Below are 13,846 nucleotides of genomic sequence, written 5' to 3'. Positions count from 1 at the left end.
TGAGAACAATTTAAGCTAATTAGATGTTTTATATTATTACGGTAGGTGGTATATTTTTTCTCTGATATTTACACCAAGATGTTCAGTGGTGGAAAAAAATCAGTCTTAACGCTCAGAGACAAATAACCACATTCATGACAATGGGATTATGTAATTGTTTTTTATTCGAAAATATTTTCTGGCACACACATTAATTCACAGAAAGAAAGAAGAGTAGTCACGTGGGCACCATATTTAACCCTTTCAGATACTGAGGTTTTTCACAGCATTGATTTCTTAGTTGGAAATGTAGCAGTTTGGTTTCAGTCAGGATTTCCAGGCTATCACAGCCTGCTCTGATGGCATGATTATCAGGAACTCATCTGCATCACTGGTGAATCTCTTTGGTCACTTTTGGACAGTTTTTAACCATAAGTCCATGCCCTCCTTTGTTATGCTGATGAGGTGCGTCATAAAAGGAATGTCCAACAATGTCTTCCCGTCTTGTTCTCAGGCCTCAGGCTCTCGGACCCCTTTCCCCAAACCTGCCCCCATATTAACTTTCTATTGCTGCTGTGAAAAAAAAAAAAAAAAAAAAAGGCCACAACCTTAATGGTTTAGAACAAAACAGAGTTATCATCTTACAGCTCTGGAGGTTAGAAGTGTGAGGCGGGGCTCTCACTGGGCTAACATCAAGGGGTTGGCCAGGCTGTGTCTCTTTCTGGAAGCTATAGGAGAGAATCTGTTTTCTTACCCTGTGTAACTTTTAGAGGTTTCTTGCATTCTTTGGTCCATGGTCTTCCTCCTCCATCTTCAAAGCCAGTAATAGCATATCAAACCCTTCTTCTACTGCCTCACTCTGATCTCCTCGTGTGCCTCCTGTTTTACTTTTTAGGACCCTTGTGATTACACTGGGTCTGCCCAGATAATCCAGGATGATCTCCCTATTTCAAAGTAAGCTGATTGCAACCTTAATTCCATCTACTGCCTTAATTCCCCTTTGTCATATATTGTAACATATTCACAAATTCCAGGATTAGAATGCAACCATTATTCTGCCTATCACATTCCTCTTCAACTATGCCTTGTGATATGGTTTGGCTCTGTCCTCACTCCAATATCATCTTGAATTATAGCCCCCATAATCCCTATCTGTCATGGGAGGGACCCAGGGGGAGGTAATTGAATCATGAGGGCAGGTCTTTCCCAGGCTGTTCTCATGATAGTATTCAAGTCTCACAAGATCTGATGGTTTTATAAAGGGGAGTTCCCCTACCCAAGCTCTCTTGCCTGGTGCCATATAAGACGTGACTTTGCTCCTTATTTGCCTGCAGCCCTGATTGTGTGGCCTCCCCAGTCATGTAGAACTGTGAGTTAATTAAACCTGTTTCCTTTATGAATTACCCAGTCTCAGGTATGTCTTTTTCTTTTTTTTTCTTTTTTTTTTTAGACAGAGTCTCACATTGTTGCATAGGCTGGAGTGCAGTGGCGCTATCTCAGCTCACTGCAACCTCTGCCTTCTGGGTTCAACTGGTTCTCCTGCCTCAGCCTCCCAAGTAGCTGGGATTACAGGCACCTGCCACCACACCCAGCTAATTTTTTGTATCTTTAGTAGAGATGGGGTTTCACCATGTTGGCCAGGCTGGTCTCAAACTCCTGACCTTGTGATTCACCTGCCTCAGCCTCCCAAAGTACTGGGATTACAGGCATGAGCCACCGTGCCCGGCCTCAGGTATGTCTTTATTAGCAGTGTGAGAACAGACTAATACACCTTGCCCTTCAGACTTCAATCGCAGCACAATATTCCCTGCAATAGACCATGGATAGGCTTCATCTCTGGTACTACCTCCTTGAGGCTGACTTGAATAAATCATCTTCCCACTTGACCTGTCTCTTGAATACCAGAAGGGGTCAGCATATTCACAGCTTTGCTCCTGCCATGAATTTGGCAGGATGAACCATGAACCTGGGATCCAGGAGCACCCTCATCCGTAAAACCATTGAACGGGCAATGCAATCTTATGATTGCCATTCCTGTTCAATATGGCGCCAAAAGAGGATAAAAGGAATGTGCAACATAATGGTATTGACGTGAAAACACAGGCCTTATCAGTCAACTGGCCTTGTGCTCCACTGTACCAAGGCTTGAACTACTACCTTTGAATCATTTCCTGGGTGAGTTTCCCATCCTAGAATGTTGGGTTTGTTAGCTAAGATTAGGTCTTACATTTTCTTTATCAGTTATCTTGGTCATTAAAGCTCTACAACTTTCAGACCATTTTTGTTATTCTGCCTAATATATGGCACCATTATGTAAAATGGTGTCATATTTGCATTTAACCTACGTATATTGTCCCGTGTACTTTAAATAATCTCTAGCTTACTTACAATACCTAACACAATCTAAATTCTATGTAAATAATTGTTATACTTTATTGTTTCAGAAATAATGACAAGAAAAAAAAAGCTTCTACATGTTCAGTACAAACCCAGCCATCCTTTTTTCTGAGCATTATCTACCGGCAGTTGGTTGCATCCACAAGTGCAGAACCCACAAATAGAAATGAGTGACTATAGTTTTTGAGCTGTGCTAACATGAAAGAGTATAAATAATTACATTATACCCGCACTACCAGACTGAAATTGTCATATCTGAAATAAGTTACCTTCATGATGTTGTAGTAGGTCAGTTAATGACTTTTGGACAGACATGTCCTGAATTCTTTGTTTGTTCTCTGCAAACAGTTCTATAAAGACTTACTAAAGCCTTGGCCCATGTTTTAGAAAGTAGAAATCTGGCTGACTGGTGGATCTGTGTGCAAGCCTGAAGGTCACTCTCTCTCTCTCTTTCTCTCTTGTAAGCCTAGGCCCTTATGTGGGTTACCCTCAAGGCCAAGGCTGAGCCCATAAGCAGACAGGCATGGGTGATTGTCTCTCATTGAAAATAGCAGAGCAACATTGGTGCCTACAAATAGTTATCCCTATATTGATTTCAATAATACAATAGTAGAATGAGGTATCTGTTTAAGTACTTTCAAGGACAATTTTATGTGATTTGTTTATCTCTATTCAGCTGATTCATTATCCCTCACTCCACCTCCCGCCTATCCACATATGTGTAGGCAGGTTATAGCCATCATAGATGTGAAGATTAGTTTGGGTGCTCTTTTCTACCAACAGTAAAAGTGGGCTATCTGCTTTGAAAGAATAAAGTTTGTCTATAATAACATGAAACCTGTTCCTTGACTCAACAGTCCTTTCTACAATAATTACATTTTTATGCCCATACTGTCCCCCCAAAATGCATTTTCACACCACTGAACGCTAGTTAAAACTATGAGTTCCAAGTCTCCCTACCTCTTGGAATGTTTCATAGGAAAATCTCCACTGACAAAGTGACATAGGTCTGGATTTTATTTCTGTGCCTCTTCATCACCACATATTCAACTATTCCAAAATAGTTATTACCACCATCACTCTACTCTAGTTCCTTCTGCTCATTATCTCTTACACAGTATATCGTATCTAATTAGGCTTCACCTTATGAAGTAGGCTTTGTAAATATCCCAGGGGATGAAGAACAAGGAGTTAAAAGATACAGAACAAAGATTGAGAATTTTATTTCATTTTCTGCTTCTAGCATCTGAAAGAGATTGTAGAGTGTTGATACAATTTCTTCCTTAACAGTCTGATAGAATTTCCCAGTGAACCCATTCACTGGGGAACCACCAGTGATGCTTTCTGTTTTGAAGATTTTTGATTATTAAATCAGTTTCTTTTACAGATATAGGCTAATTCAGATTGTCTGTTTATTCTTGTGTGAGTTTCAACAGATTGTCTCTTTGAAGGAACAGATTCGTTTCACCTAGGCTATCAAATTTATGAGCATAGGGTTGTTCATAATATTCCTTGATTGTCCTCTTAATGTCTATGAGATCTGTAGTGATGCCCCCTCTTTCATTTCTAATATTAGCAACTTGTGTTCTCTCCCTCTTTTTTCCTAGTTAGCCTTGGTAGAGGCCTATTGATTTTATTGATCTCGGAGAACCAGCATTTGGTTTTACTGATTTTTCTCTATTGATTTCCTGTTTCCAATTTCATTGATTTCTATCATAATTTTTACTATTTCTTTTATTTTGCTTTCTTTAGATCTTTTTTCTTTACTAATGTATGCATTGGATGCTGTAAATTTCTCTCTAAACAAAGCTTTCACTGTATGCCACAAATTTTGATAAGCGTTTTCATTGTTATTTAGTTCAAAATAAGTTTTAATTTGTCATTAGATTTTTTTCTTTGACTTTTATGTTATTTAGAAGTGTGTTGTTTAACCTTCATGTATTTCGGGATTTTCCAGCTATCTTTCTATTACTGCTTTCTGGTGTAATTCTACCATGGCCTGAGAGCATGTATTGTATGATTTCTATTCTTTTAAATTTTCTAAGGTGTGTTTTATGGCCCAAATTTGGTTTATATTGGTGAACATTCCATGTAAGCATGAGAAGAATGTATTTTCTGCTATTGTTGGGTGAAATAGTGTGTAGAAATGTTCATTTTATCCAGTTGGTTGACTATATTATTGAGTTCAACTCTGATTTTATTTGTTTTCTACCTGCTGGATCTGCCCATTTCTGCCAAGAGAGGTGCTGAAGTCTCCAACTATAAGAGTGGATTCATCTATTTCTCTTTGCAGTTCTCTCAGTATTTTGACACTGTTGTTAGCATACACATGTTAAAGATTGCTATGACTTCTTGGAAAATTGACCCCTTTATCTTTATGTAACTTCTCTCTTTATCCCTGATAATTTTCCTTCTTTTGAATGAAAAGTCTGTTCTGTTTCAGAATTCTGCTCCATATGAAATTAATATAGTTATTCCAGCTTTCTTCTGATTAGTGTTAGCATGGTCCATCTATATTTGTGCGTCTATTTTTAATCTATATGTGTCTTTATATTTAAAGTTGGTTTCGTGTAGACAACATGTAATTACATCTTTTTTGTCATCTACTCTGACAATCTCTATCTTTTAATTGGTGCATTTAGACCATTGATGATCAAAGTGATTATTGACATATTGGATTAGTATCTACCAAATTTGTTACCATTTTCTATTTATTGCTCTTGTTCTTTTCTTCAATTCTATTTTTGGGCTACAATTTTTCTGCCTTGTGTGGTTTTAATTGAGCATTTAATATAAGTTCATTTTTCCTTCTTTCTTAGAATGTCATTTATTTTTGTTTTTTGTTTTTACTTTCTTTCATGGTTGCCTTACAGTTTGCAATATATATTTACAATTAATCCAAGTCAACTTTCAAATATCACTCTACCACTTCACCGGTAGTGTATCTTATAGTAATAAAATAACCCCAATTCCTCCCTCCTGTCTCTCATACCATTACTGTCATTCATTTCACTTATAAATAAGTATACATGAACATTATATATGAATGTAATACATACATCATATATGCAGCATTTATATACATGTATGCACATAAGTATACACAATTGAATACATTGCTATTATATCCTATTATGTTTCAGATCAATTAAAAATAAGAAAAAGTTTTTATTGTACCTTCACTTATTATTTCTTTCTCTGATGCTTTTTCTTTCTTTATGTAGAGCCGATTTTTTTTTTTTTTTTTTTTTGAGATGGTTGCCTAGGCTGGAGTGCAGTTTCGCCATCACAGCTCATTGCAGCCTTAACCTCTCAGACCCAAGTGATCCTTTCTACCTCAGTCTCCAGAGTAGCTAGGGCCTCAGGCATAAGCCATCATGCCTCACTAATTTCAATAATTTTGTTTTTGTAGAGACAGGATCTCCCTACGTTGCCTAGGCTGGTCTTGAACTTCTGGGCTCAAGCCATTCTCTCACCTCAGCCTCCTGAAATGCTGTAATTGCAGGCATGAGCCACTGTGCCCAGCCTTATATATAAATTTGTGACATATCATTTTATTTCTTTTGAAACAACTTCTTTTCATATTTTTTCAAGGCAGGTCTACTGGCAACAAATTCTCTCATTATTTGTTTGTTTGAGAAAGTACTTCTCTTTAGCTTTTTGAGGATAATATCACAGAGTACATTCTACTAAGGGTAGAATGCTAAGTTGGTGGGGTTTTTTTCTCTCAACACATTAAATACCTTATTCTCTTCTTGTTTGCATGATTTCTGAAGAAAAGTGAGATAAAATTCTTATTTTTGCTCTCCTATAGAAACGATGTTTTCTTCCTCTGGCTTCTTTAATATTTTTATTCTTTATCTTTGATTTTCTGGAGTTTGAAAATGATATTCCTTGATGAAATTGTTTGAGCAAATATTCCGCTTGGTGTTCTCTGACCTTCCTGAATCTACGGTTGGGTATCTAGCCATAATCTGGGGAAATTCTCAGTCATTACTGTTTAAAATATTTCTTCCGTTCCTTTCTTTCTTTTGGATATTCCCATTAGGCATATGTTACACATTTTTAATTGTCCCACAGTTCTTAAATATTCTGCTCTGTTTTTTTTTTTTCAGTCTTTTTTTTGTTTTCTTTTCAGTTTTGGATTCTTTTCTCAGCTGTGTGTAGTCTACTAATAAACTCATCAAAGATCAAAGGCATTCTTCATTTCTGATAGTATTTTTTTAATATTAGGCATTTAGTTTTGGTTCTGTCTTAGAAGTTTTATCTCCCTTCTTACCTTGCCCATCTGTTCTTGCATGTTGCAACATTATAAGAAATATGTATTTTGTCTCTGCCCTCTAGTTTTGGCAAAAAGCTTCTAGAACCCTTGTAATTTCCAGAGTCATGGGGGTGATGGGAATAGCATTTGTTATAGTATTTGGTCCCTGTTCCTGACACAGAGCTTCTAAGACCAGGAATCTCTGAAGTGAAATGAGTATCTTCGTGTTCATGAGATATCTGATGGCAGAAATAACCTAGATTGCTTCAGGATAGGACTGGTTGCCAGGGAATCACCTATGTGATTAGAAGGTTTCAGCCCCATCCCCAGATGTCCAGGGAGAGGAGAGGAGATGGAGTTCAAGTTAATCTCCGACGGCCAATGATTTTATTAATCATGCTCATGTAATGAAGTCTCCATAAAAACCCTAACTGTAGGAGTTTGGGGAACTTCTGGGTTGGTGAACATCTCAAGGTGCTGGGAAGGTGGTGCACCCAGAGAGTTACTGGAAGCTCAGCATCCCGTCCTATATACCCTGCCCTATGCATATTTTCTATTTGGCTGTTCCTGAGCTTTATCCTTTGTAATACACTGATAATAGCAAGTAGACTGTTTTTCTGAGTTCTGTGAACCACTCTAGCAAATTATCAAACCCAAGGAGTGGATGTGGGAACCCCTAATATGTAGCCAGTTAGTCAGAAGTACAAAAGACCCAGGCTTGTAACTGGCATCTGAAGTGGGGGGCCGTCTTTTGGGACTGAGTCCTTAATCTGTGTGATCTGCTGTAACTCCAAGTGGACAGTGTCAGAATTGAAATCAATTGAATTTTAGGACACCCAGTTGGTGTCCACCGAGAACTGGAGAATTTCTTGGTGGGAAAAACCCACACTTTTGTTATCAAAAGTGTTTTATGCAGAAAAACAGGTGTGGGCTTCCCTCTGCTCCCCGCTGCATTTTACATGTCATCTACTTTATCCGTTGAAGCCCTTAGTATTTTAAACATAGTTGTTTCAAATTCCTAGTCTAATAATTGCAACATTTCTGCCATATCTGAATTTGATTCTGATACTTGCCCTCCTTATAATTCTTTTTTTTTTTTTTTTTTTTTTGCGTTCTAGTATGTGTTACAGTTTTTTCTATTTGTTTTTGAGACAGGGTCTCTCTCTGTCACCCAGGCTGTAGTACAGTAGCATGATCATGGTTCACTGCAGCCTCAATCTTGTTGGGCTCAAGCAGTCCTCTGCCTCGGCCTCCCAAGTAGCTTGTAGCTGTGACTACAGGCACCATACCCAGCTAATTTTTTGATTTTTTTAAAAAATAGAGATGGGGTCTCACTTTGCTGCCCAGGCTGGTCTCTAACTCCTGGCTTCAAGAAATCCTTCTGCCTCAGCCTCCCAAAGTGCTGGGATTACAGGCATGAGCCACTGTATGCAGGCTGTAATTTTCTCTTGGTAGCTGGATATGATGTCCTGGGTAAAAGTTAATCTCATAAGTTTGTGGCACACAAAATAATTGATTCAAACAAAGCTCCTATCTTGGTTTGGTTACTTATTTTCTTTAATTTCCAATTCCCACTTTTCACCCAACCTCCATTCTTCTTTCCCACTTCCAAAGATAACCTTTTTATTGTATTAGGGATGATGATCCTTTAGTTCCTGAATATTTTTGGAAAATGTGTATCACATGTAATGTGAATTGATACCAATGATATTGTGACCTAATGCTCAACCTTTTCTCTTTCTTTCTTCCTTTGAACTGGAGCTATATTTTTAAGATCTCTTCAAGTGGATGGGTGTATGCCAATCCAGTGCTCCTGAATCCTACATAGTAGTCTTAGGGCTGTATCCATAAAAATTTGTTTTATAACACTATGCCACAATAATCTACATTATAAAGAACATCATTGCACTGGTCCCCTCATGAACCCATGTAAGAATCTCCTTGAGCTACATATCCAGGAGCAGAACTGATTGATGGTAGGATACTGCTAAGTAGTAATGAATTAGTAATGAATCACCCACGTGACTGGGTAAGTTTGTACCCCCAACAACAGAGCAGAAAGTTCCTTTCTCCCCGTTAGACAATTTAACAACACCCACAGCTGAGGAGATAGCAGCGATTGACACTAGTCACTCTTCTGATTTTTCTCAATCCAATGATGGAGAAATTATATCTGATAGTTGTTTTAATTCTTATTTCCTTCAATATTGGGTTTAAACATTGCCTCATATGTTTTTATTTTAGCCTTTTGACTTTCTTCTTCTCGAGGAATGCAACTAGAAACAGCTGTTACAATGTTTCTTTTATGTTTGATTGCACAATGTTTTCTGCTTTAGACCTTCACATTTACTTCATTTTTTTTCATCTTTTTAAAGGAAACAAGTCAAAATGAGCAACAGATGCATGAGTGTGAGTCAGCAAACATGGGCTCTTCTTTGCAAGAACTGTCTTAAAAAATGGAGGATGAAAAGACAGACCTTGTTGGTATGGTTCAGAGTCTATGTGTTCTCATATTTAGAGGATGAAAAAGTATTTTATCGGACAACATAAACACTTTATTTTCATTATTTAATATTGCACATATGTGTAGTCCAATTAACCTAGATTTTTTTTTTCCAAATTCTGGGCTTTGCTATTTGTTCAAGTAAAATTTATTTTTTCAAATTACAATATGTATTATTGTTTTATGTCTTACTAGAGGCATTTTTTTAAAAATTCATAAACTCCTTGAAAAATAAAGCTATATCTTTATACTGCAGAGATAACAATTCTTAACCTCTGAGCTCATTTGAATCTCATGAACACATTGGTATAGAGAAGTTTAGGGCCAAAGTAAAAAACAGGCAGGGAATCCAAAATTTAAGAAACAATCCAAAGGCAAATTGTTGCACTTCTACACAATGTCGCTATAGACACAGACAATGTCAGTTTGAAAGAAATAATGGTCATGTAAATAAACGGAAAAATGGTATTGTGAACTTTTACTTCTATTAAAATAGTACTTATTTTCTTCTGATCATAAGAATGACTAGATGTGCTTTGTGCAAAAAATTTAGTAAACTCAGAAAAATATAATAAAATCACTCATAGAATACTCATAGTTCAAAAGTTATATTAACATCTGATCTTATGAACTAGTGTGTGTATGCGTATGTGTGTGTGTGTTCATGCATGTGTCAATACGTGTGTGTTCACATATTGAATGCTTGGATTGGCAGGGAATAAAGTATACAGCAATTCCTGCATAGGGAAAAGATTATATAAATGTAAAAGTTTGAGATTCCACCCTATATAGGTGTTTTACCTTTAAACTTTTACCTCTTTTTTTATATAAACATTATGTTTATTTTTCTATTAAGATAGAAATAGGTATAGATATAGACCAACACACATAGCTGAAAAAGGATCATATGATGAAGATGACATATAGCTCTTTTAAAAATGACATATGTGTAGAATTATAACTAATTAACTAGTTTCTTATCACTGGGTTTCAATTGCATTCTGCTGTATTTCCAATTCCTGAATGTGGTCACAATGACAAAGACTTTTACATTTTTGGGGGGGACAACGTTTTGGGACTATCTTCTTCCACATACCAGCAACAGAAGGTAAAAATATGATCTTGCTCCTGTTGACAGAAGCTGGTTACCTATTCCATGTCTCCTACTATTTATTTATCACTGTCACTAAAATTTTAACATGACTAAACTGTTGGGCCATTCATAAAGTAATCCAGCCTTTATCACTTGCACTAAAGTGTGGTAAACTTAGATTCCCAATTGTAATTGGAATTGATGTTACAATTCTGTCTTGGTACACAATGTGCATATTTTAAAATATGCAGATTAATGAGCAAAAGAAAATCAGGATATTTAAGAACTAGGAGAAAGAACAAATGCAATGCAAGCCAAATAACAGAATTAAGTGTTTCAAATTGTTTGTGGATGATTTATCTGTGGTATAACATCTACCAGTTTGCTTCCTTTTTCTCTTATTGCTATATAGGAATGGCTCTTTTCATTTCTTCTGGTACTGTTTCTGTACCTATTTTTCTCCAATTTACATCAAGTTCATGACTCTCCTCAAATGCCTTCAATGGATCTGGGACGTGTAGATAATTTTAATGATACTAATTATGTTATTGCATTTGCACCTGAATCCAAAACTACCCAAGAGATAATGAACAAAGTGGCTTCAGCCCCATTCCTAAAAGGTATGTTCCCTGGTTGTTCATAGTAATTTCCTTATTTGCAAAAGGCGCAAATTCATTTTGAGATATCCGTCACAAATTATATTGAATGCTCAAGTTTCTAGAGTTTATTAACAACATTAATGTATATTCCCTCCAAGTCTCAAGATTTTTTCTGGTTTGTTCACTAGTGTCCCATTTAGGAAATTCCATATTAAAAGGGTTATCCTCATAATTGTACATATCGAAATCAGATAGTCCAGGGTTATTTAAATGTATGTTTGTGAAAAGATTCTGGAAACATTGGACTGTAGTGACAGCATGATTTTTCAAATACATAAATATTGAGAGAGAAACTAGACATCATTTCAAAAACCCATGGGCAATATTTACAATGAAAAGAGGTGACATGTTTCCTTGTACCACAAAGTATATATGTGGGTGGGATGAAGCTCTAAAAGCCACAAAATTGGCATGGTTTCTCTCTCTGGGTGTAGGAAGAGAACAAAGAGAAACAATAAGGTATCTGATGGTCCTAAAGAAACTTCTTTAAGAGTTCATAATTATCCATCAGAAAGCAGAGAGGGCCAATTTGAGAAAAGCAACTGAAACCATATTCAGAAATTATATTACTAGTATAGTTTTTGAATGCAATTGAAACTGTTAAATGTGTAAAGTGTGATAGACCAAATAAGTAAGTATGGAATAGTCTCATTCTCTCACCCATGTGTCCTTAAAACTTGGGAGTCACAGTATGGAAGAGAAGATCTAGGGCAGGACATTTACAAGGTGAAGAACTTTGTCATTCCAGATAGCTTAGAGAGCCATCAAGACCTGATCGGTCATGGCAAAAGAACTCAGCAGCCAATGTGGCACAAGTCCATGCTTTCATCAAATTATTAAATGAAAAATATAAGTAACTGTTTTACCATTAGAGGATGATACAGGTTGAGCACCCCAATTCTAAAATCCAAAATCTGAAATGCTCCACAATCTGAAAACTTTTGAGCGCTGACATGATGCATAAGTTGAGTATTCCATACCTGACCTCTTGATAAGGTTTGGCTCTGTGTCCCCACCCAAATCTCATCTTAATTGTAATCCCCACATGTAGAGGAAGGTACCTGTGATCCCCATGTTTTGAGGGGGGGAGGTGATTGGATCATGGGAGCAGTTTCCCCCATGCTGTTTTCATGATAGTGAGTTCTCACAAGATCTAATGATTTTATAAGGGGTTTTTCCCCCTTTGCTTCCCGTCTCTCCTGCCACCTTGTGAAGGTGCCTGCTTTCCCATCTGCCATGATTGTAAGTGTCCTGAGGTCTCCCCATGTTGTGGGAATCAGGAGACCAGAGAGACCAGATGGGTGGAACAGGAGTATTTTATTTAGGTGACCACTGGCCCAGCAGATTAATATCCAGAGGCTGAGCTACGAACAAAGACAGGGCTTGACTTTTATTCATGCAGCTGAAGGCGGGTGGCTAGCCAGTGGTGTGAAACTTGCGGAATGGGGAAACTGAGCTTACAGAAGCAGAACAAAGGCAGTTAATCAAACCGTGACAGGTTTTGCAACTTAGGCATGTCTTGTGACCTTTGCCATCCTGCACAAATGGAAAAATAGGAACTTACAAAATCCTTGCAACCTTGCAGAAATAGTTACAAAAGTAGTTATAAGAGCGTAGCGTGGGGAGAGGATTTCACGGGGAGACTGATAAGAACTTGCTTTTCTCATCCCTGCTCTTGGAATCCATTTCTTTGAGGCCCCTGCCTGGCATTGCAGATAATGTAATCATAGCTCCAGCTGGACTTTGGAGTGAGTCAGCCTGGTCAGGGAAGGACTTGTTTTCCCTTTACTTGTTTTTCTTATATTTCCTGCTTCACCCAGCCATGCAGAACTGTGAGCCAATTAAACCTTTTTCCTTTATAAATTACCCAGTCTTGGGTATGTCTTTATCGCAGTGTGCAAACAGACCAGTACACTTCATGTGATGGGTCACAGTGAAAACGCAGTCAAAACTTTGTTTTATGCACAAAATCATTTAAAATATTGTATAGGCTGGGTGTGGTGGCTCACTTCTGTAATCCCAGCACTTTGGGAGGCTGAGGTGGGCAGATCATCTAAGGTCAGGAGTTCCAGCCTGGCGAACATGGTGAAACCCTATCTCTACTAAAAATACAAAAATTAGCCAGGCGTGGTGGCCTGTGCCTGTAATCTCAGCTACTTGGGAGGCTGAGGCAGGAGATTCACTTGAACTCGGGAGGTAAAAGTTGCAGTGAGCCAAGATCGTGCCACTGCACTCCAACATCAGTGACAGAGCGAAAGTCCATCTCAAAAACAAAACAAAACAAAACAAAAACAAACAAACAAACAAACAAACAAATATATATATATAGAGAGAGAGTATAAAATTGCCTTCAGGCAATGTGTATAAAGTGTATGTGAAACATAAATGAATTTCACATTTAGACTTGGGTCCCATCCTCAAGATTTCTTATTGTGTGTATGAAAATAATATAAAATCCAAAAAAAAATTGAAACCAAAATACTTCTTGTCTCAAGCATGTGATAAGAGATACTCAGCCTATTGTAATGAGTTCTTATTATGGAAAATAGCAAATAAAGAGAAAATACAAGCACATATCCCACGTGAACTAACTATTGCACAACCAAATAGATAATGGAAAATGTTATTTTATAAATGTTTTATATTAGTAGATGAAAAAAATGATAGAAATAAAACATCACCATTTTGAAACTCCCATTGAATTAATGGACCTAGGCGCTGAGGGTCAACAGCTGCTAATGTCTCAAAAAGAAAAACAATTAGCAATTATAAGCCTCTCATAAAACAACACATCAACACCTATCAGCTGGCAAAAAAGGATTAGACCTGAGTCTGATTAAGCCTCTCGATCTAGCTGCTGGATTGTAGAAAATACAGAGGACAAAAGAACTTGTTGAATTACACCAGGAGGATGCACTATATGGGTTAAATGGCCTGGGTTAGATCAGTAACAG

General features: G+C 37.3%; 1 protein-coding gene across 3 annotated transcripts in view; it reads left to right on the top strand.

Moving 5' to 3' along the window:
• ABCA9 (ATP binding cassette subfamily A member 9) overlaps window positions 1-13,846 on the top strand; it is a 76,737-nt gene that overhangs the window by 681 nt on the left and 62,210 nt on the right. For all 3 annotated transcript variants that reach the window (XM_074020259.1, XM_005584796.5, XM_074020260.1), the window contains exons 2-3: window positions 9,013-9,121; window positions 10,646-10,853. Coding sequence is in view for 2 of the 3 variants with exons in the window: in XM_005584796.5 (XP_005584853.3) it covers window positions 9,026-9,121; window positions 10,646-10,853 (304 nt within the window). In the remaining variant the exon portion in view is untranslated. The remainder of the gene's footprint in view (window positions 1-9,012; window positions 9,122-10,645; window positions 10,854-13,846) is intronic.

Source organism: Macaca fascicularis, chromosome 16, assembly GCF_037993035.2.
Source record: "Macaca fascicularis isolate 582-1 chromosome 16, T2T-MFA8v1.1".
NCBI lineage: Eukaryota > Metazoa > Chordata > Mammalia > Primates > Cercopithecidae > Macaca > Macaca fascicularis.
The sequence above is the reverse complement of the archived record's forward strand: the minus strand, read 5'-3'. Positions and strand labels throughout refer to the sequence as shown.